The 22,604-nt window shown below is 43.7% G+C and overlaps 1 protein-coding gene across 2 annotated transcripts in view; it reads right to left on the bottom strand.

Annotated features, from left to right (window-relative positions):
• Positions 1 to 14,941, bottom strand: part of NHSL1 (NHS like 1) — a 158,685-nt gene extending 143,744 nt beyond the window's left edge. For both annotated transcript variants that reach the window (XM_029051760.2, XM_029051762.2), the window contains exon 1: positions 14,008 to 14,941. In XM_029051760.2, coding sequence (XP_028907593.1) covers positions 14,008 to 14,209 — 202 coding nt within the window. In that variant the 5' untranslated portion in view covers positions 14,210 to 14,941. The remainder of the gene's footprint in view (positions 1 to 14,007) is intronic.
• Positions 14,942 to 22,604: the final 7,663 nt, after the last annotated feature.

The following is a 22,604-nucleotide window of genomic DNA, read 5'->3' as shown; positions in this document are numbered from 1 at the left end:
TCCCTTCTGCATCAACCTGATTTGCTCCCTTCATTCACCCCTCCTTTGGCCCTAAGCACTTATGCATATATTCATAATTTATCTTAATGTCTCTCTCCCCCTCTGAAAGGTCACTGGGCAGGGCCTGTGTCTACCAAATCTGTTATACTGTTGTAGTGCATTCTCCTGAGCGCTTAGTCCAGTGTTCTGCCTGTAATAAGCACTGAATAAATATGACTGATTGATTAATTGAATGTGGCAATCCTGGGGCCTTTAGCTCCAGGATCAAGTAGAAGGTCTGCAAGGCTGCTTGGTGTCCAACCTGCTAGAAGGGCTTGTGAGACTGGACCTCCTAGAGTCAAACCATCCAATTTCGGGACTAGTTTCCTCAACATCAGTGACAAACCAACATCCACATTAAAAGATAGGACAAGATAACCAGAATGGTCACTTCACTGTGGCACTTTACGAAGGCTCACTTTAGGAAGGTTCACGACTTTGCCAGGCAGGACACATGAGGAAAATGGGGGACGAGAGGAGCACGACCAGCTGTCGTAAGGGGTCGTGCTCAACCTTAAAAGGTGGAAAAATACATTTTTAAAAACACTGGGTAGCACAGCCTCAAGCAACTCACTGGGGCCAGGGTAAGTGTCTGTTAACTCTGTTGTATTGTACTCTCCCAAGAGGTTAGTACAGTGCTAATGGTAAGCCCTCAAATACCACTGATTGATTGTTTGATTGATGTAGCAGTGGCCTGTGGGATTCCACTGTACCACCGACACGAGCCTGGCAGGCAGAGAGGGGAATTGCTCTCCTAAAGCCAAGGTTTTGTGAAAAATGAGGTGTAAGGAGGCAGTATCATAAACAGACAGGCCAAATGAGGGATAAAACACACTACTGCAAAAAGGATCTGTCCTTGTAGGGATGCAGGAGGACAAAGTTAAATCCTGCACTGGTCATTTCAACCATATTTGCATGCATAGAGGACATCACCTTCAGTATCGTTATTCTTGAAAATGAAGGACAGCTGTATATCATATCTTATATAATAATAATAATATATAATAATTATGGTACTTGTTAAGTGCTTACTATATGCCAAGCACTGTTCTGAACACTGGGGTAGATACAAGTTTATCTGGTTGGAAACCATCCATATCCCACATAAGGATCACAGTCTAAGTAGGAGCGAGTAGGATTTAATCTCCATTTTACAGATGAGGTAACTGAGGCACAGAGATATTAAGTGGCTTGTCCAAGGTCAGACAGCAGATATGTGACAGAGCCAGGATTAGAACCCAGGTCCTCTAATTCTCAGGTCCGTGCTCTTTACACTAGGTCACGCCGCTTTATAATACATACCCTCCCTTTCCCTGTAAATTCCTTGCTGATATGTCATGGATTGTTATTCCTTTTGTGACTCCTACAGGACTCTACATTTGGTGGTTTTACGTTTGCTCAAAAAATACCATTGATCAGGTGGCGATCCAAGGACTGTTATGATTGGTAGATTTTGACATTCCATACAGCCTGATATCTGGTCCAACTATTGAAATCAAAAACCTTGGTTTTCACAGTTAACATGACAAGCTTTCTCTAACTACCTTCATCTGCTGGAGAAAGTTAGCACAAAAAGAGAAAATATCGGATGGTTGGTGAGGCTGGCCAAACACTTTGCAAGACATCGAGTTGGCGGTCCACCACAAGACGAATCACCGCCTGTCCTCACCCCTGTCCTCTCAGGGACTCCTCAATGCACTTAGCTGAGTGTGTCACAGGCCCAAAGTGACTTAACCTGTCCAAAACAGAACTTATTTATTTATATTAATGTCTGTCTCTCCTTCTAGACTGTGAGCTCATTATGGGCAGGAATGTGTCTGTTATTATACTGTACTCTCGCAAGCACTTAGTACAGTGCTTTGCACACAGCAAGTGTTCAATAATTACGATTGAATGAACTCCTTATCTCTCCACCCAAACCCAGTCCTCTCCCTGACTTTCCTGTCACTGTAAATAGCACCACCAACCTTCCTGCCTCACAGGCCAGTAACCTTCATGTCATCCTCAACTCTTCCCTCTCAATGCACATAGTCTGTCACTAAGTCCTGTCAGTTCAACCTTCACAACATGGATAAAATCCAAACTGCTACCATGTTAATCCAAGCATTTATCCTATCTCACTCTGATTACTGCATCAGTCTCTTCGCTGGCCTTCCTGCCTCCTGTCTCTCCCTACTCCAGTCCATACTTCACTCAGCTGCCCGGATCATTTTTCTACAAAAACTTTCAGGCAATGCTTTCCCTCTCCTTAAGAACCTACAGTGATTGCCTACCCACCTCTGCATCAAACAGAAACTCCTTACTATCAGCTTTAAAACAGCCAATCACCTTACCCTCTCCTACCTTACCTCAGTGCTTTCCTACTAAGCCCAGCCCACACACTTTCCTCCTCAAATGCCTATCTACTCACTGTACCTTGATCTCATCTAGCTGACTTCTTGCCACATCCTACCTCTGGCCTGGGACACCGGTCCCCCTTCATATTCCACAAACTACTACTCGCCATACCTTCAAAGCCTTACTGAAGGCACATCTCCTCCAAGAGGTCTTCCCTGATTAAGCTCTCATTTCCTTTTCTCCCATTCCCTTCTGTCACCTTTGCACTTGGATTTGCATGCTTTATTCACCACTCCCTCAGCCCCACAGCACTTGTGTGCATATCTGTAATTTATATTAACATCTGTTTCCCCCTCTAGACTGTAAGCTCAGCATAGGCAGGGAACATGTCCACCAACTGTTACACTGTACTCTCCCAAGGGCTTAGTACAGTGCTCTTCACACAGCAGGTGCTCAAAAAAATGCTACTGATTGAAGGGAATAAGCAACCCTAAATGAGGTGAAAACAGTCACTTAAGGTTAGTTAGTAATCTAGCCAATGTTAAAAAAACACCTCCCAGTAGGCAGTACTTTCTGGCATGCAGAGCTACAGAAAAGGATTCATCCGTGACTTGGAGATAGAAAGAAAAAAGGGGTTGAGTGAAATGATGAAAAAGAACAGAGAGATCATTCTATCGCTAAGCATGGACAGTTTTGATTAATACAGTAATAAAACTACTCTTCAGGGAAGAAATCAAAGAATCTGGAAATTCCAGTGTGTTAGGCACTTTTCTTCTCAAGAAAACCATCAGAAATATAGTAAATAATTTAACCACTACATAAGATGACTAGGAGAACCATGCATGCCTAGTATGTTCCATAATCACCCTGATTTCCCTGTCACTGTGACGGCACAACCATCCTTCCCGTCTCACAGGCCCGCAACCTTGGTGTCATCCTTAACTCTGCTCTCTCATCCACCCCACACAGCCAATCTGTCACCAACACCTGCCGGTCTCACCTTCACAATATCACCCAAAATCCGCCCTTTCCTCTCCATCCAAACTGCTACCTTGCTGGTACAAGCTCTCATAATATCCCGACTGGATTATTATGTCAGCCTTCTCTCTGATCTCCCTTCATCCTGTCTCTCCCCGCTCAAGTCTATTCTTCATTCTGCTGACCGGATCATCTTCCTACAGGAAGACTCTGGGCATGTCAATCCCCTCCTCAAAAACCTCCAGTGGTTGCCTATCAACCTTCACATGAAACAAAAACTCCCCACTCTTGGCTTCAAAGCTCTCCATCACCTTGCCCCCTCTACCTCACCTCCCTTCTCTCCTCTACTGCCCACCACGTACACTCTGCTCCTCTGCCGCTCACCTCCTCATGGTCCCTCGTTCGTGCCTGTTCCGCCGTCGACCCCTGGCCCATGTCCTATCACTGACCTGGAATGCCCTCCCTCCTCACATCCGCCAAACTAACTCTCTTCCCCTCTTCAAAGCCCTACTGAGAGCTCACCTCCTCCAGGAGGCCTTCCCAGCCTGAGCCCTCCCTTACCCTCTGCTCCACCTCCCCTCCCTATCCCCTTTTCTCTCGCCCTTTGCTCTTCTCCCTTCCCCTCCCCACAGCACTATGCATACATTTGTATATATTATTTATTACTCGATTTATTTTAATGATGTGTATATACCTATGATTCTCTTTATCTTGATGATACCTACGCCAGACTACTTGTTTTGTTTTGTTCTGTTTTGCTTTGCTGTCTTCTCTCCCATTTAGACTGAGAGCCCGTTACTAGGCAGGGTTTGTCTCTGTTGCCGAACTGTACATTCCAAGCACCTAGTACAATGCTCTGCACATAGTAAGTGCTCAATAAATATGACTGAATGAATGAATCAATCACCCATCCTGGATAATTTTCACAGATTCCTTTAGTGATCTCTGATAAGGAATGTAATCTAGTCAAAAGTTGGGTGACACATTCACGAGGTTGGAGAGGCCAGATTTTTGTTGCATCACAAAATGAAATCTTGAAGTTTACAGTGACAAAGAAATTTTATAGAAAAGGTGGGAAGCAGCAGGTGGGAAGGAAGAAGGGAGAGAAGCAGGCAACAGTAGTCGCTGGGATGGATAAAAGCAAATCGGGTTGGATATAGTCCCTGTCCCACATGGGGGGTCTCAGTCTCAATCCCTATTTTACAGATGAGGTAAACTGAGGCCCAGAGAAGTGAAGTGATTTGCCTAAGGTCACACAGCAGAAAAATGGCACAGCAGAGATTAGAATTCATGACCTGATTCCTGTGCTCTATCCGCTACTCCATGCTGCTTTCTGCCTTCTGCTCCTCTCTCCTGTTTTCCCACTTTCTCTCCATAAATGGGCTTCAGGAAGGGGAAAGGTATGGACAGGAATAAAGGGAAGCAAGATTGTCATTCAATCAATCAATGGTATTCGAGCACTTAGCGTGCACAGAGAAGTGTATTAAATCCTTGGGAGTGTTCAAAACAACAGAGTCGGTAGGCACGTTCCCTACTCACAAGGAGCTGGCGCTCTTAAGTACAGTGCTCTGCATATAGTAAGCACTCAAATACCATTGATTAATAGTGGGGGAGACAGAAAAAGGGGAATACACTTAATTGATTCAGAGAGTACAGTGCTTTGCACACAGTAAGCACTCAATAAATACAACTGAATGAATATTTACAACTATCGAGATCGTGTTTACAACTGTCATTGATGAGACCATTGGCTTTAAGGTACTCAATCAACTCCTTTACCTACTACCTCGCCCATCACCCAATAAAACCCAACTGTAGATGCTGCTTCTCTAACACCAGCCTGTCACTGTGTCTCGATATCGTCTCTCTCACCGACAACTCCTTGCTAGCGTCCTCCCCATCTGGAACTCACTCCTTGCTCACCTCTTCCCCCGTCCGTAGTAGTGGGTACAGCACGAGCTGGGAGTCAGAAGGTCATGAGTTCTAATCCCGGCTCCACCACTTGTCTGCTGTGTGATCTGGGGCAAGTCACTTCACTTCTCTGGGCCTCAGTTCCCTCAGCTGTAAAATGGGGATTGAGACCATGAGCCCCACGTGGGACAGGTTCTGTGTCCCACCCGATTCGCTCGTATCTATCCCAGTGCTTAGTACAGTGCCTGGCACATAGCAAGCACTTATCAAATACCATAATGATTATTATGATTTCTATATCTAACAGATCACCACTCTCCCTACCTCCAAAGGGTGACTCACCTCCAAGTGCAAAGGTGACTCAGAAAGGGAGGTGCAGAAGGGAGGGGGAAAAGGGTGGGAAAATGAGAGGTGAGTCAGGGAAGACTTCTTGGAGAAGACTTGAGCACGGCATTGAAGGTGGGGAGTGTGATGGTCTGCCAGATATGAAAGGGGAGGGAGTTCCAGGACAGAGGGAGGACAGGGATAAAGGTTCCGTGGCAAAATGGATAAGATCAAGGTACGGTTCGTAGGTTGGTGTTAGAGGAGCAAGGTGTCTTCCTGGGTTGAAATGGGAGAGAGACAAGGTTAAGTGGGCAGTGGTAGGGCTGAAATGAGGGCCTTAGGACTGAGGTCTACAGCTCCTAGACCTCCGGGGGTAAATGTGTCCCCTTCTGCTTAAACTTACTATTGCCACAGCAAGTCTGTAAGTTGCACGAACTCATGAGTTGAATGCAGTCCAACTCATCAGATCCCAGGCCTGGCCCACAGCTGTGAGGTAGGCGGGACCAGTGACTGTCAACGGGCGGGCCCAGCCAAGTCCCTCCGACCACAGTTCTGGGAATGCTGTTCACTACAAGCCAGGGGCTGCCTGCTGCCGCTGAAACAAATCCACAGGGTTCAACAGAAAGAAGCTCAACAGGGCTGGGGCCCTCGTACCATAGTGGTAGCACCCACAGAGCTACCAGGCAGATGAGTGTGGACAGGAGAAAGAGCAGGCTTGCTGCTCATCCACCCACACATCAAACAGAAACTCCCTACCATTGGCTTTAAAGCTCTCCATCACCTTACCCTCTCTACCTCATTTCGCTGCTCTCCTACTATCACCCAGCCTGCACATTTCGCTCCTCTAATGTCAATCTAATGTCACTGTGCCTCAATTTCATCTAACTAGCCACTGACCCTTCACCCACATCCTGTCCATGCTCAGGAACTCCTTCCCCCTTCACATCTAACAAACCACCACCCTCTCCTCCTTCGAAGTCTTATTAAAATCCCATCTTCTACAAGAGGCTTTCTCCGCATGTCTCATTTCCCCTATTCCCTCTCTCTTCTGCATCACCCTTACACTTAGATTTGTATGCTTTGAGCACTTGATATTCACCTCACTCTCAGCCTTGTTGGCAGAGAACACATCTACCAACCCTGTTATATTGCACTCTCCCAAATGCTTGGTACAATGCTCTGCACACGGAAAGTGCTCAATAAATTTATTAATCCAATCATATTTATTGAGTGCTTACTGCGTGCAAAGTGCTGCATTAAGCACTTGGGCGAGTACACTATAATACTAAAGACACATTCCTGCCCACAACAAACTCGCAGTCTAGAGGGAGAGACAGATCTTAATATAAATAAATGATTGATGATGCTGATAAATTTGGTATATCTAATACTGCAAAATCGAACTGAGGAAGGACGGATTTTGAGGTGAGCCCTTTCAAATGGATGAGGCCATTATCATCATCAACGGTATTTATTGAGTGCTTACAGTGTGCAGAGCACTGTACCAAACACTTGGGAAAGTACAGAGTTGCTAGAAGCATTCTCTGCCCAAAATGAGCTTACAGTATAGAGGGGGAGATAGACATCAATATAATGGATTACATATCATTTTTAGATATGTACATAAATGCTGTGGGGCAAATATAAAATGCTCACGATCCCATATCCAAGTGCATAGGCAAGACAGGAGGGAGAGGGAGCCAGGGAAAAGAAGGGAAGGCTACATAAAGTTATTTATAAATTAACCCTGATGGTATTTAGACAGACTACTCAAATGGAGAGATGACAAAAATACTGTGAATTGTGAACTGTACTTTAACGGTGCTGGGCAGCGCATCAAGATTCCGGTTCCTTTTGTTCAGAATTAAGACCACATACTAGAAGTCAAAGTGCTGTATATATGCCAGCAAACCTGGAAGGATAACCCAGAATTTCCAAAGTAACAGTTGAGAGCAGTAGATCATAGTTAAATACCCTGTCCTTGCTATTATGGACCCACACACTGAGCCCACAACTGGTGATGTATATAAAGTTCAAAGATAGAAATCTATGAACCAAAATGGACTGCTCACTCAGCAGTACAACTCAGAAAAAAATAAATATTCAGAGATTTGTGCATTTTAGTTAGCATTAATGAGATGGTCGCAAAGCAGGCTTTAGACTTCATTCAGAAAATGGCAGAGATCGGCACTAGGATCATTTGGGAGTTCAATGTTTCCAAGAACAGTCAAGTTCCATGATCAAGGAACATCAAGAATCTATGGGAGTAAAACACATTCTACAACACAGTCATCCCAGCAAAGACAAGAAGAACTTTTAGGCCTCTGACATAATAGCTATTGAATGTTTTATAATACACCCACTGTTTAGGGCTTTTATAACCCAGTAGATAAATTTAGGTAAAAAGCAGCAAGAGACAAAAGAAAAATAGACATGGCAATTTGGCAGAATTTAAGGCAATGCTATCTTGATTTTAAGTTTTTTGTTTTTGTTTTTAAATGGTATTTGTTAAGCACTTACTACATGCCAGGCCCTGTACTAAGCACCGGGGTAGAATCAAGCTAAATCAGGTTGGTCACAGTCCATGTCCAACTTGGGGCTCACAGTCTTAATCCTCATTTTACAGATGTGGTAACTGAGACACAGAGAAGTTAGGTGACTCACCCAAGGTCATACAGAAGACAAGTGGCAGAGCCAGGATTAGAACCCAGGTCCATGTTGTGTCCACTAAGCCACACTGCTTCTCCAATTAATAGTATTGATTGAGTGCTTACTTTATGAAGACCACTGGACTAAGTGCTTGGGAAAGTACAGCTCAAAGGAGTTGGTTGACATGATCCCTGCCCACAAGGAGGTTACAGTGTACACATAAATTTCATGTACCTATTATTCTGGAATAGAAAGGTACTTTTGGCATTAACTAATGCTTATTATTTTTAATGGCATGCCTAAGACTGAGATGCCTGAGCAAATATTCAGTTACAATCTCTCAACTTGACAGTCCTGTTTTATAGGTGGTTTTGGCTATTTTCCCAGTATTTTTGAAGACTTGCTAATGCTGCATAGAAACTTGGGAAAAAAATATCTTATTTTCAGTGATTTTGCTTCACTTTGTAAATTATGGGCATTTGATTAAAAATAAGATCTTTATCTTACTGCAGTTCCTCTTTCTGTGCCACACCTGTCCATAGGTGACATCTGGAGTCCTTATAAATCAAACTCAATACCAAGATTCTGTTTTCCTGTATATAATTCCACTTTTGAACAAGCAAAGGTGACAAATTAAAATGCTTGCTGGCCTTGCTTTCAGTTCTTCTCTGGTTTTTCATTGATCTGACCACGGCTCATTCTCTTTTCCTGACTCATTTTCCTTTCCCCCTTTAACAGTGAGGTTCACTTAGGACCATTATTGGATCCTTTGTTTTCTCAGCCTCTCAACCACATGGCTAGGCAAATGACTCTCAAATCCATCATGCTCATCTTCTTATCCTCACACATCTCCACTCTGATGTCCCACTGCCACCTCAAAAATAATGTCCAACACAAAATTGCTTGTCTTCTCTCCTAAAACCCTCACTCTTTCCTGACTTTAGCCTTACCATTGCCAATGGTATTTTATTATTGTTGTTGATATTATTAATAACTATTAATAATAGTAGCTTTACTATTACAGGCACTGTACTAAGCACTGGAGTGGATACAAGCAAATCAGGTGGGGACAGTCCCTGGCCCACATAGGGCTCACAGTCTCAATCTCTATTATACAGATGAGGTAACTCAGGCCCAGAGAAGTAAAGTGACTTTTCCAAGGTCACAGAGCAGATAAGTGATGTAGACAAGATTAGAACCATGACCTTCTGACTCCGAGGCCCATGCTCTATCCAGTACTCCATACTGTTTCTTAACCACCTTGGGCCCCATACTCATATCCTCAGAACTATCTTTTGGCTTCTTACTCACTGTCTCTCACTGGCCACTTCTTTCTCACTGCTATTATGTGCAGAGCACTGTACTAAGCACTTGGAATGTACAAATCGGTAACAGAGACAGTCCCTGCCCTTTGACGGATTTACAGTCTAATCATACAATCCATCCTAAAGGTCACTCCCCACCTTCAAAGCCTACAGTGCTTCTTGCTGCCATTCGTATCCAATTATGGTTTTGATCATGGGTTTTCAAGACTCTCCAGCTATAAACTTCCCCTGAACTAACTGCTTTTTTATCTTCCTCTCACTACAAACCAGATTCATCCACCCAAATCTGCTCACTCCCTCCAAGAATCAACTTTTTCACCACTAAGTCATTTCCCTAGCCTGGAATCACCTTTTCCTTCCTCTTCACCAAGTTATATCCTTCTCCTGCTCCTTCCAAACACTTTTTAAAATTCTGCTGTCTCCCTAAAGTCTTCACAGATTAACAATGCCCAAACTCTGCCATGTAATTGAAAACTGTTCCTTGCATATAATGGTCGAATATTTTTTCGGGGGGAGGGGGTCCCAACTTGGATGACCATTGTCATGTGATTTATTCCACCATTTCTGCTTCAAATTGGATATTTGTTATTTATGAGTCCTGTCTCTACTATTAGATAGTAAACTTAGTAAGGGCAATTATCCTCTTTTTGGCACTTGCCCACAGCACCTAGAACAGTGTTCTACACCCAGCCAACAGTCAGTTACTGATGCTGGTAATAAAAAGAAGGTGAATTCTCCATTTTTCAGGGGCTGATTTCCTACACTGTGAATTACACAGTTCTTCCTTTTGACTGTGGACATTTGGTCCACTTTACATCTCTTTGGCATTTCCACCACAGGCAAAGATGAAGAAATAAAGGAACTAAAAGTCAAATATTTCTAGGTCAATACTTGTTGCAGTTCTACTAAAAAGTTTGATTGTGGAGGAGAAAGAAATCCTGAAGTTTTAGCATTAAGTCTGGCTTTTGACTGTCCTTGACCTTACAATATTCCACTTCAGATGATAACCTGAAGGACAATTGACAACCTAAAGGCAGAATCCTCTAAGAAGTGTGCTTTCCTACATATCCCTCTACCTTGCTCTCTGGTGAGTGATCCAAACTGTCATTTTTATTCTGCATCTACATTGCCTCTCTGGGAGGAATACTGAAAACAAAGATTTGAATTGCAAATGCATTCAACACAGATCATAAATATATAAAATTAATCAATTTGGGTAAAAAGGTAAAAGAGACAAAACTAGTTGCCCCAATACCTCTCCTTTTATTTTTATGGTCTCTGTTAAATGCTTACTATGTGACAAGCATTGTAATAAACACTGGGGTAGATTCAAGCTAATCAGGATGTACACAGTCCATCGTCCCACATGGGACTCACAGTAGTAATCCCCATTTTACAGATGAGGTAACTGAGGCACAGAGAAGCTAAGTGACTTGTCCATGGTCACACAGCAGACAAGTGGTAGAGCTGAGATTAGAACCCATGTCCTTCTGATTCCCAGCTCCCCCCTGTGTTCTATCCACTAGAGCCAGGATGCTTCTCTCAAGTCCAGACCTTATTTTATATGGGAAAATAGTCCATTTAGTTGATTTAAAATACAAGTCTAGTTTAAGCAATTAATCTGATCTGTGAGATCCTTTAGTCCCGATTTATCCTCCCGACTATGAAAGCTACAAGCTCTCTCACCTATTACATTATGCATTCCACTTTCCTTCATGGATACCTTATAAAATAGCGCATAGCACACTGAGCCAGATCCTGATGAGAAACGCTGATGCATATCCTTGATTTTTACTGCTAATACAGTTCTTAGGCAATGTGTTAAACTACTGGAGCATATCACATTGAGAATCTGAGTATTAATAGCTGCAGCTAACAATCTCATTTTTCAACTTTCAATAGAGTGAAAAAGATGATGTTACAAGAACTCCTGGAAACGATATCTGTATTTGATTGTTAGGAGGAGTGCCTCAACCACAGCATGTTCACAATGGCCCTTAAATAATTTTGTGACAAACCACTGTGTCTCTTTTGATTAATTCATTCTACAGCTCATGAAAAGAAATTTAACCCTGCCAGACCCTCGTGATCAGGGAATGGATAAGCTTCCCAAAAGTCCTGCCAATTGTGCTATGATCTCAAACTGCCTTGGAAATTTCTGTCCTTCATTTTTATCTAGGAGGGATTATAAATCACAGCAAGCATGCAGGAGAGGCCCATGAGCCTGATGGATGTTCACACTGCAATTCCTAAAAGTGATGGTTTTGCAATATTACATGTGTGTCAAGGTCTCTAAAGGTCAAACAAATTTCAGGCCTGCATTAATTCCTTCCTTTTCTCTTCATTCACTTACCATATTCTCAATCATAGTGAGGGTAATAAAAGGAAGCGGTCTTTAGAATCTTGATGTTCAGTTACACCAGCAAGATTTCCCCGCCCCCGGGCACTCTACAGTGACCTCTTTATTTTCCATAAGTCAAGTGTGTGGCATTTGCATGTTCTTTGTGAAATTAACACATCTGTTAATCCTCCAAGATGTTTCTTTTCCATCAGTGCCATACCTTGCTCCATTTAAAGTCCAAAAAACTTTTCCATACTATATCAACCCAGGTACAGATTAATTGGAGCATAAACCTGGTAGGTGTTGTGAATGACAACAAAACAGAACCAAAGAGCAAGCTGAGACCTTCTAGAAAAGAGAGATAAAAACACAAAACACCCAAGTGCTAGCTATCCTGTTAACCTTCTTGTTACCCACAGCACAGTGCTGCTGTATATACATCCTTTTTCGACATTACCGCTACGAAGTTATACCACCCGACCATTACTGAAACCACAGTTTATTCCTGAAATGGAAAAAGTCAAGTTCACGTTTGGGGTGAACTATACAACTGCCAGAAATGAAAAATAAATCACTTTGAAGAGCCGATGTCACTCTGGGGCCCGTCCATCCTCATAAAGCTCTTCAGCACCAAGCTGTCATTTTAAGTATTCCATCAACTGACCAGTGTTGGCCACTATCCAGACATAAGCTAGAAATGACAAGTTCATCCAGATCCTCTAGCAGCACGCCAAAGGTTTGGGGCCCAGCTTTATGACCCGTGGCTTTACTATCTCTGCGGAGCAAGGCAAAGGAAAAAAAAATATCCACACTGTCCGCACATCTTGAAGCAGAATTCCCCCACATTACACCTCTTTTGTCTTCGGGAAGAAAGGAAGGGACAACACAATGACTAACAAGAGAGAAGGGCTGGCATCAAAAGAATGGAACTGGAAGGGGTGGGGGGCAGGGATGTGAGGAATATAATGATGAGGAATGCTCTAATGAGGTTCCCTTGTGGGATTGAAGTAGTACTGCCAGACTGGGCTTTGCGTCTGCACAGAAAAAGTGAGTTGATTTTAGGATCTAAGCCCGTCATCTACCCCTACAGGATCCTTAACCACTGCTGGAAGAGTGCAGTTCCTTAATGCTAAAAGGTTTCTTGGTTGGCTATTTATAAGAATTTTATATTTCTCATATTGCAGGCCAGTTTGGGGCTAATATTTTTCTACCCTGTAAGGGACAGCGTTATCCAGTACCAAGAGAAAGGGATTCTAACCCCAATTATATCCATGACTGAGCTCAGGGGAAGGTCACCTCACCGCTGCTTGCATTCATTTTCCTCTATATAATAAAATGCCACTTGCTTAATTTGTATTTCAGTGACATTACACAGGTCAATGAGATGTCTAAGACCTCTCTGAGCAAAAAGATTCGATAACAACAAATGGTATTCATTTATCCCTCTAAAGGTCTCAGCACTCTTCAGGGCAAAGTTACTACCCTCTCTTCCCAAATCTTTATATTAATAATAATAATAGTAAATGTGGTATTTGTTAAACATGTACATGGGCAAACAACTGATCGAGGCACTGGAGTAGATACAGCATATACAATCTCTGTGCAGAATGGGTTCTGAATCCCCCTTTCATAGATCAGGAAATTTAGGCACAGAGAAGTTTAGTGGCTTGCCCAAGGTCACAGAGCAGGCAAGTCGCAGCTCATGAATTAGAAGCCAGTTCCTCTGACTCCCAGACCAGTGCTCTTTTTACTACGCCACACTGCTTCCCATGCTGCTTCTTTGAGAGTGTAGACTGAGATTTGTGCAGTTTTATTTAATTCAGGCCTACTTAACTCCACATGAGCTCAGCAGAAGGATTATGGATTTCCGGAGTGGGAACACTAGGATGAGGAAAAAGGGAGAGATAATACAGAGGGAGATAAAATCTGGTTTCTTGTTGGAAAACTACAATGTCAAATATTAAGTGAACCTACTACTCATTTAACCAGTCAGTAAATGCCACTCAACACAACACTTCCAGAAAGGAAAAAAATACTTAGATGTTCTAGAAGCCCCATAAACGCTGCCCATTAAATTACCTCCTCCCACCCAAAAGTCATCACCTTTTCTGCACTGGGTTCTGTAGGTCCAATTTTCATCGTCCTCTTCCACCTGCTGCCCACATATTGAGAGTTCTCCATCACTGCGAAACAACCTCTTTGTCTGTCTGGATAGAGAGGAAAAATTTATCCAGCTGACAGCACGTGAAAGAGAACCTGAATTTTGTTTGAATCTGAAAGAGCCAGAATCACACTCTTTTTTCATCTTCCTTCCAAAAGGCTGTACTCAGGAGACAACTCCACCAACAAAAAAAGTCTGGATTCAAGCTGTCTTGATCCTTTAAAGAACGGTTTCGTTCCTAGGTATGGGACTTTAGCAAAGCTGATACTGCCGTTCAATCTAACAGGGCGGTTCTTCCAGCTCAATCAAAAAGGAAAGGAGGAGGAATTTAAAAAAAGAAAAAAAAAACATTGTGTTTACACCCGCCAACTTCTGGAACTTGGTCACTGAGTCAGTTTAAATCTTGCAAGTCCTTTGTGCAAATGCCCAAATATTAACAAAGGCTGAGAAAAACACCACAGGATCTTTCTTGGGTTCAGGAAAACTTGCTAAGACTTAGTGAAGTACAGTTCCGAGGCACACCGTTTCCCCAGTGCGCACCAACCATCCAAGACTGTAATCCTGCTCCCCTCCGGGGCATCTTTCTTCCAAAGCAAATGAAAGTCGGCTTCTGTCGTACCAGGAAATAGCTCCTCCTCACACTTTCGAGTCAGGGACCTGGCTTGAGTTTCCCACGAAGCAACAGCTCAGCTGCCCCGACAGGCCCCTGGAGAGAAACCTCAGCACTCAGAGGAGAAGGCCGGTGATCCTTCCTGTACCGTTGCAGTTCTGATTCACAAGCCCACTGACTCACTTCACCTTCCCCTCTAAGGGAAGCTCAGGCAAGGCTCGACAGGAGGACTCTCCTAACATAAAACAGGCAGTGTGGCAACTGCTTGGATTACAGAGTAAGCGCTACGGCGAAATACGATAGGCTGCTCACCCCGACACCAACCGCCCAGCCTGGAGATCGAAAACTCCGCCTCTCCACGGTCAATACCTTGGAGGCAGGGCAAACTCCAACCGCTCAGCACTGGGGCCTGAAAACTCCACCTCTGCATGGTCACTACCTCGGAGCCCTGGCAAACTTCTGAACACTCTACAGAGATCTTGGGAAATGCCCGTGCTTCTGTGCAAGGGTTGACTTGAGAAAGAGGAAATAAAAAGGGATGACATAAACATCATAATCAACACAGCATGTGTTGTATTTCCCCCCACACAAAAGCAACAGGCTAAAATAATACCTATCACATAGTCTATTGTGCTAGAGAAGCTTCGCAAGAAAAAGAAGATAACCTAAAAGCAGGTACAACATCACGCCACATTTGTGAGTGATTTCACCCTAGAAAGCTCTGCTCCTTAGACTTCCTCATTATGCAGCTCTGAGTCAGAGGATACGTTCTCTTTAGTTGATGGACTTGTCTATAGCAGGGTAGGAATGCAGACATGCTGAAAGCAGAAGAGAATCCAGTTTGCCATTTTCAACACTCATGACCCACAGTGATGCAGATGAAATCCCTGATCCTAACCCTAAATTCCCAGGACTCTGGAAAGGACTCTCTCAGCCCCATAGCACTTCTGCTCACATCCATAATTTATTTTAATGTTTCTCTCCCCCTCTCAACTGCGAACTCCTTGTGGGCAGAGAATTTGTCTACCAACTGTTATACTGTACCCTCACAAGCATTTAGTACAGTGCTCTCCACACAATACGATTGATTAACAAATACAGTTGACTGACTGAAATGATTATGCCCATTTTGGGAGGTGAGACAATGTCCCCAGGGACCAAGCTTTGCTAAGCAGAACACAGTGGAAGAACAACCTGGAAGAGAGTAAGCAGCACCCAAACACCTGCTGTTATGGTGAACTGGTGTGCAGCACGGAAGGCAAGAGAGGAGTTGCTGCCTCTAACAGAGGCTTTGAGAAGACTTCCATCCCAAGAGGCAGATTTGGAATCTGCAAAAGGGCCAGCAAGGAGCAAATGTCATCGGCACAAAAAATGCCCAACTTTCGGGGTCTCCAGCACGGAACGGGATGTTGCTCTGTTTGAATCACACCCTCACCCCAAAATATAATCAGTCTCACCTTCAACGAAACACAGCTGGATGTGTGCAAGATTTTCCACCGTATCAACTCTCTTCCACCTCACTAATATTTTAAGCAAGTCTGGAAAGTTCTTAGATCAAGGTAGGCTGAAGTTATGCAAAACCTAAACAGCTGCTGGGAAGTATCCATAGGCTGATCCTCACCATGCGATTACTGGCTGGTACCCGACTGAGATAAAACATTCTGATACAGACCAGGCACTAAGGTTTAGGAAGCTGCACTGAGAAGTTAGCATTTCTAAGCTATAAAATGGAATTGCTCCAAATCCCTTAGCGAGATAAATAGAGTAAGATGCAGGAACCCGAGCAATCCAACATTTTTGCAGTATGAGATGTCCCTAGGATGGTTGTTGTGTGACCTGGAACCCCATCGTGGGGAGAAGGGGGTGGAGGGAGCTTAAATCTCCTTCTCCCTCCCCAGCAACCAAAGTATGAAGCAGCAGGACTCAGAGGCCATGGATCAGTGCTACTTTTTTTTCCTTTTTATGGTATATGTTAAGTGCTTATTGTGTGCCAGACGGTGAACTGAGCACTAGGGTAGAGACAAGCTAATCAGGTTGGACACGGTCTTAATCCCCACTTCACAGATAAGATAACTGAGCCACAGAGAAATGAAGTGACTTGCACCCGGTCACACAGCAGACGAGTGGCAGAGCTGGGATTATCACCCAGGTCCTTCTGCCTCCCAGGCCCATGCTCTACCCACTAGGCCATCCCCATCCCTCTTCGCACAGTTCAGACAGATTTATTTATTTAGACTAAGAGCTCTGAAAAACCATGGCTCCAGTATTAAATTTCCAGCATTCCGAAGGGTGCAATATCTCCAAAAAATAGTCTTCCATCAGACATCCAAGGAGACTAAACTCTAATAGGAATAAAAGGACAGGTTATGAGTATTGGCCAAGAAATGTTATCTTGGGCAGTAACTGTCATCTCGGGCAGATACCACAGTAAATCCTTCCCTGGAGATATTAATCTTAATCCTACTCACTCATTTGTCCGAAAGGATAGAGACAGAATCCTTCCTAAAGGCACGGGGATAAATAATAACAATAATTGTCTTGCCGGCCTCAGCTTCTCTTCGCACCTTCGAGATGATGACCCCATCCCATCCTCTTTTCTACCGCCCACGTGGGAATAAGAACTGCACCTGCAACTTGAGGCCTTGTATAACCTTGGAAAACCCAGTGACTGTGGACTGTGTCCCTGAGGAAACATTCTGCTCTTCTAGATCCCTACTAACTTGTTGTTCTCATCCTGGTGTTTCAACTCTCCCAATGTATCTGTTTCTGGTCCTACCCTCCCACACTTGTATTTTAGAGATTGGGAGCCTCTCAAGGAACAGTGTCTTTGTCTAATTCCCATTAGGATATTCTTTCCCAGTGCTTAATCCAGCACTGGGCACACAGTAAATGCTTAATAAATACTACTAATAATAATAATTATGGTACTTGCTGAGTGCTTACTATGTACCAAGCACTGTTCTAAGCACTGGGGTAGATTCAAGTTAGTCAGATCCTGTCCCACATAGGGCTCACACTCCTTTCCCCATTAGAGAAGAAGCGTGGCTTAGTGGAAAGAGCAGGGGCTTGGGAGTAAGAGGTCGTGAGTTCTAATCCCAGCTCCGCCACTTGTCTGCTGTGTGACCCTGGGCACGTCACTTCACTTCTCTGTGCCTCGGTCAGCTCATCTGTAAAAGGGGGATTAAGACTTTGAGCCCCATGTCAGACCACCTGATTACCTTGTATCTACCCCAGCGCTTAGAACAGCGCTTGGCACATAGTAAGTGCTTAACAAATACCATTATTATTATTATTGTTATTATTGCAGATGAGGTAACAGAGACCCAGAGAAGTGACTTGCTCAAAGTCACAGAGCAGATGTGGCAGAGTGAGGATTAGAGCCACTGACCTTCTGACTTCCAGGCCTGTGCTCTATCCATTAAGCCACGCTGTTATCACTGCTGCTACTATTACTAATAAAAATAATAATAATGTTGGTATTTGTTAAGTGCTTACTATGTGCCAAGCACTGTTCTAAGCACTGGGGTAGATACAAGGTAATCAGGTTGTCCCACATAAGGCTCACAGTCTTCATCCCCGCTTTACAGATGAGGGAACTGAGGTTCAGATAAGTTAAGTGACTTGCCCAAGGTCACACAGCTGACAAGCGGCAGAGCAGGGATTAGAACCCATCACCTCTGACTCCCAAGCCCGGGCTCTTACTACCACTACTACTATGGCCTGCTCAGTCATGACCCTCTATGGCACTTATTCGAAGGTAGATTGGAGTCACAAATCGCAATCTCAGCTTTCTTGAAAATTTTCCACTTCATGTTAAAGTGGTTCAGTTTAGAAGGACCAAGCATGCAATCCAGAGAGTAGGTGGTGGCGAGTGTCTCATGTTGGAAAGTCTATTTGGTTTCCAATCTGCATACTAAACCTTATCCGTATCCACTCTCGTCACTAACTCCTGAGAAAAGCAGATGTTCAAATAAAGGGAGTGCGGATGAAAGTTAGACAAAGAAAACAGAAGCTGGCGGCAGGGTCTTGGCAGTCCCCAAAAGCTTTACCTCTTTCAGCAGCCCGATGCTTCAGATCAACAGTGTGAGAATCTGCGTGAACGAGTGGATAGAGCATGGGCCTGGGAGTCAGAAGGACCTGGGTTCTAATTCCGGCTCCACCACTTGTCTCTGTGTGACCTCAGGCAAGTCACTTCATTCTCTATGCCTCAGTTCCCTCATCTGTAAAATGGGAATTAAGACTGTGAGCTCCATGTGGGGCATGGACTAGGCCCAACCTGTCTAGCTTGTATCTACCCGAGTGCTTAGAATGATACCTGGTACATAGTAAGTGCTTAGCCACCATTATTTAAAAAAAAACAAACCCAGCTCTGATGGGTAAGATATAAGTGATCTGAACTCTGTATCAGATTACCCTATGAATCAGCCCAGCATGCCAAAGTGACCTTTGGCTCTTGGGACTGAGTACAGTTGGTTTCCCAACTGTCATCTTCTGTAAATAATTTAAGAGCTTAGATTTAAATGAAAATCTCCCCATGAGGTAATTTACACAGAAACACATACCCACTCTGAGGTCTCTGACAACCTCCAAAAGTAAACAGGCCAAGGCAGACACTCTGCAACCTCAGAAGCCACACACACACACACACACACCACACACCCCCTTCTCCCCACCCCACTGCCAGACCCATCTATCTAAACTGCACAGAGATCAACCCAATCTAAACTATCCACCGAGAGACACAGATTACTGTAAAGCCCCTCAGAAGGAATTTAGCAATCAATATAATTCATCACCACTTTCCAGGAATGAGGGGACTGGGAAAAGAAAACCTGGCTAGCTAGCTAGAGAAATTCCCATTTTTAAGAGTCTCCCCACACATCTGTTCATGGAATTAAAGCACTGCCTTGCATAGACTTTGAGGCAACAAGGAGCCACTTACCAGGACACAACTCTTTTACCACATAACAGAGCCGGCTCGGTCCCCAGATCTAACTTTTGAATACTTTCTCCCTTGAAAATGATGCTGTTGAAGACGGCTGTCAGTGAACCAGACAGGAATGGCAAAAATCACTTGATACACAAGGAATAGGGCAAGACTTTACTTCTCAGTCCTTGGAGGCTGAACATATTGTACAAAGTGAAAACAGCCTGCCTTTAGAGGGCAGATAACATGGTTTGAAAGACCAGCACCTGGCAGATGCCCGGCTGGATAAAGGTAAACAACCCTGGCTAAACAATTCAGTCCCAGGGATGAGGACCAGAGAAGCTTCCAAGGTCCGGGGCTTTGGTCTACCTCTCCATGTGGAAGACAAGAATGCAGTCCACAGTTACTTTCCAAAGATTCAGTCTTTCATTCACTCACTCAATCGTATTTATCGAGTGCTTACCGTGTGCACAGCACTGTACTAAGCGCTTGAGAGAGTACAACAATAGACACATTCCCTGCCTACAAATTAAAATTATGGCAGTCCCATTAATACTGTGGCTACAATGTGTTTGAGGAGTATACCTTTGTAATTTTTATATTTCCCAGAAGATGAGCTTCATGAGTCATCACCATTAACGATAAAAATTCAAGGCCACCTTCAGTGTAGCCAGAATACCATACTAGGTGAATACCAAACCCTGTGAGCAGAATAAAGCAAGATAAGATGTTCATTATCCATAATGTCACAGTACGAACACAGATGGAAAAATATTGCCAGCTCTGCAACTCACCTCCCCTGTGACTATGGGCAAGTCCCTTAAGTCCTCTGTGCCTCAGTTTCCTCACCTGAAAAATAGAGATTCAACACTTGCTCTTCTTCCTGTTTAGACTGTGAGCCCCACGTGGGACATGGACTGTGTCTGACCTGATATACTTGTATCTACCCCTGCACTTAGAAAAGTGCTTAACAAATACTGCAGTAACAAACAGTGGTGTTTATTAACTTTACTGTGTGTGCAGGACTGTACTAACTACTTGGGAGACTATAACGAAGGTTAAAAAAAAAAATCAGGATCCCTGGCCTCAGTCTAATGGGGGACAGTGGAGAGAGGAACAAAAAATTTACAACCTGATGAAAAAGAGGAAGATGGCCAGGGGAATAAAGCTGTGACTACACAATAGAGTATGTAAAACAAAAGCTCATTGTTTGCAGGGGAATGTGTCTGCTATATTTTGTGTTGTACTCTCTCGAGTGCTTAGTACAGTGCACTGCATACAATAAGAGCTCAATTAATATGATTGAAACAATGCGTGCAAAATGCTATCAATATTGGCATCACATCCTCCTTCCCTAGCTTCTCTGACAAGGCACTGTGCCTCCTGTAACATTCTCATATGCAGTTATCTCTATGGCACGGGACCCACTGTGTTCTGCTCTCCAATAGGGGTGTGGCCTAGTGGATAGAGCACAGACTTGGGAGTCAGAAGGACCTGGGTTCTAATCCCAGCTCTGACCCTTGTCTGCTGTGTGATCTCGGGCAAGTCACTTCACATCGCTGTGCCTCGGTTACCTCATCTGTGAAATGGGGATTGAGATTGTGAGCCCCATGTGGGACAAGAACTGCGTCCAACCCGATTTGCTTGTATCCACCCCAGTGCTTAGTACAGTGCCTGGCACATACTAAGCATTTAACAAATACTATTGTTATTATTATGGCACAACTCAGAAGGGGCTTTCAGATCTAGACCTACAGCAGCAATTAGCACGTGACTCATCTGGATTTTATGCATTGTGGTGGTTTGAAGCTGGGGATACACCTTTACTGAAATATGCCAACTGGAGAGGCAGAAACTTTTTAAAATTGGTACTCAGAAATATGGAGTTCTGAATAAGACAAATGTGAAAGAAAAAGCCACAGGAGGAGGTGTCTCGAAAGATTTGTTATAAATTCCATACACCAAGAAAGTACTGAGCTTGAAAAGAAAAGTGGGGAATCACCCCTCTAAATCAAAACGGGGAAAATATACAATTGTGGCAAAGTTTGATTTAAATTGCTACTGAAGTTTACAGCTGCTCTGATGGTGAAAAATAGGACAGACTGAAGTTTAGCTTTGCTAAATCCTAAAGGAATTTAGAAGAGAAGAAGATATGTGGTTTTCTTCCCCAATTTCAAACTGAAAATATTTTCCAAAGCCTCAGAGATGACAACAAGGAGCCTGGCCAACCCTCAACACAGAAAAGTTAGTTACTTTTATAGCTCCTTTTATATTCATTGCTATATTAATAAAATGTTCCTGCATAGGAAATAATCGCACACAATTCTGTTTGCTCCATTTCAGAAATACCGCAATAGAGCTTAAAAAGCCATGAAGAAAGGCAAACCCAAAGTGATCCTCAGGGATCAAAAACTTCTTGATAAGATTAGAAATAGATTAAGAAGATGAAGTCCTTCATCTTAGAGGGGTAGGTGACAGGTGAAGTTCTCAGAGATAGGGCACCCTCAGAATTGGCTGTCACTCACTCACTCCTACAATACCAGAATAGGGAACAAACCACTGAAACATGAATGGGGCAGGTTCAAGGCAAGAGAAAACACTAAATCATCCAACAGGTGGTAAACATATGTAAATTGTTACTACAAATCTTTCTCCCACATTAGACTGCAAAATCCTTGGGAACAGGTTTCATGTCTATTAAGCCTAATGTACTCTCCCAAGCGCTTCATAGAGTGATCTGTATAGAGTAAGCACTCAAATACGACTGACTGTGCAGGTCTAAAATATCTACAGATTTAAGAAGCATCTACATATATTGAGTGTTTACTGTCTAGTCCGGGAAGGCTTCCTGGAGGAGATGCGATTGTAGACCTTGAAGGTGGGGAGAGTGTGGTGGTCTGGTGCATGTGAAGGGGGGGGAAGTTCCAGGCCAGAGGACGAATGTGGGCATAGGGCGTTTCAGACTAGATGGAGGTACAGTGAATAGGTTGACTTTAGAGGAG

This window comes from Ornithorhynchus anatinus, chromosome 2 (genome assembly GCF_004115215.2).
Source record: "Ornithorhynchus anatinus isolate Pmale09 chromosome 2, mOrnAna1.pri.v4, whole genome shotgun sequence".
In the NCBI taxonomy this organism is placed as follows: domain Eukaryota; kingdom Metazoa; phylum Chordata; class Mammalia; order Monotremata; family Ornithorhynchidae; genus Ornithorhynchus; species Ornithorhynchus anatinus.
The sequence above is the reverse complement of the archived record's forward strand: the minus strand, read 5'-3'. Positions and strand labels throughout refer to the sequence as shown.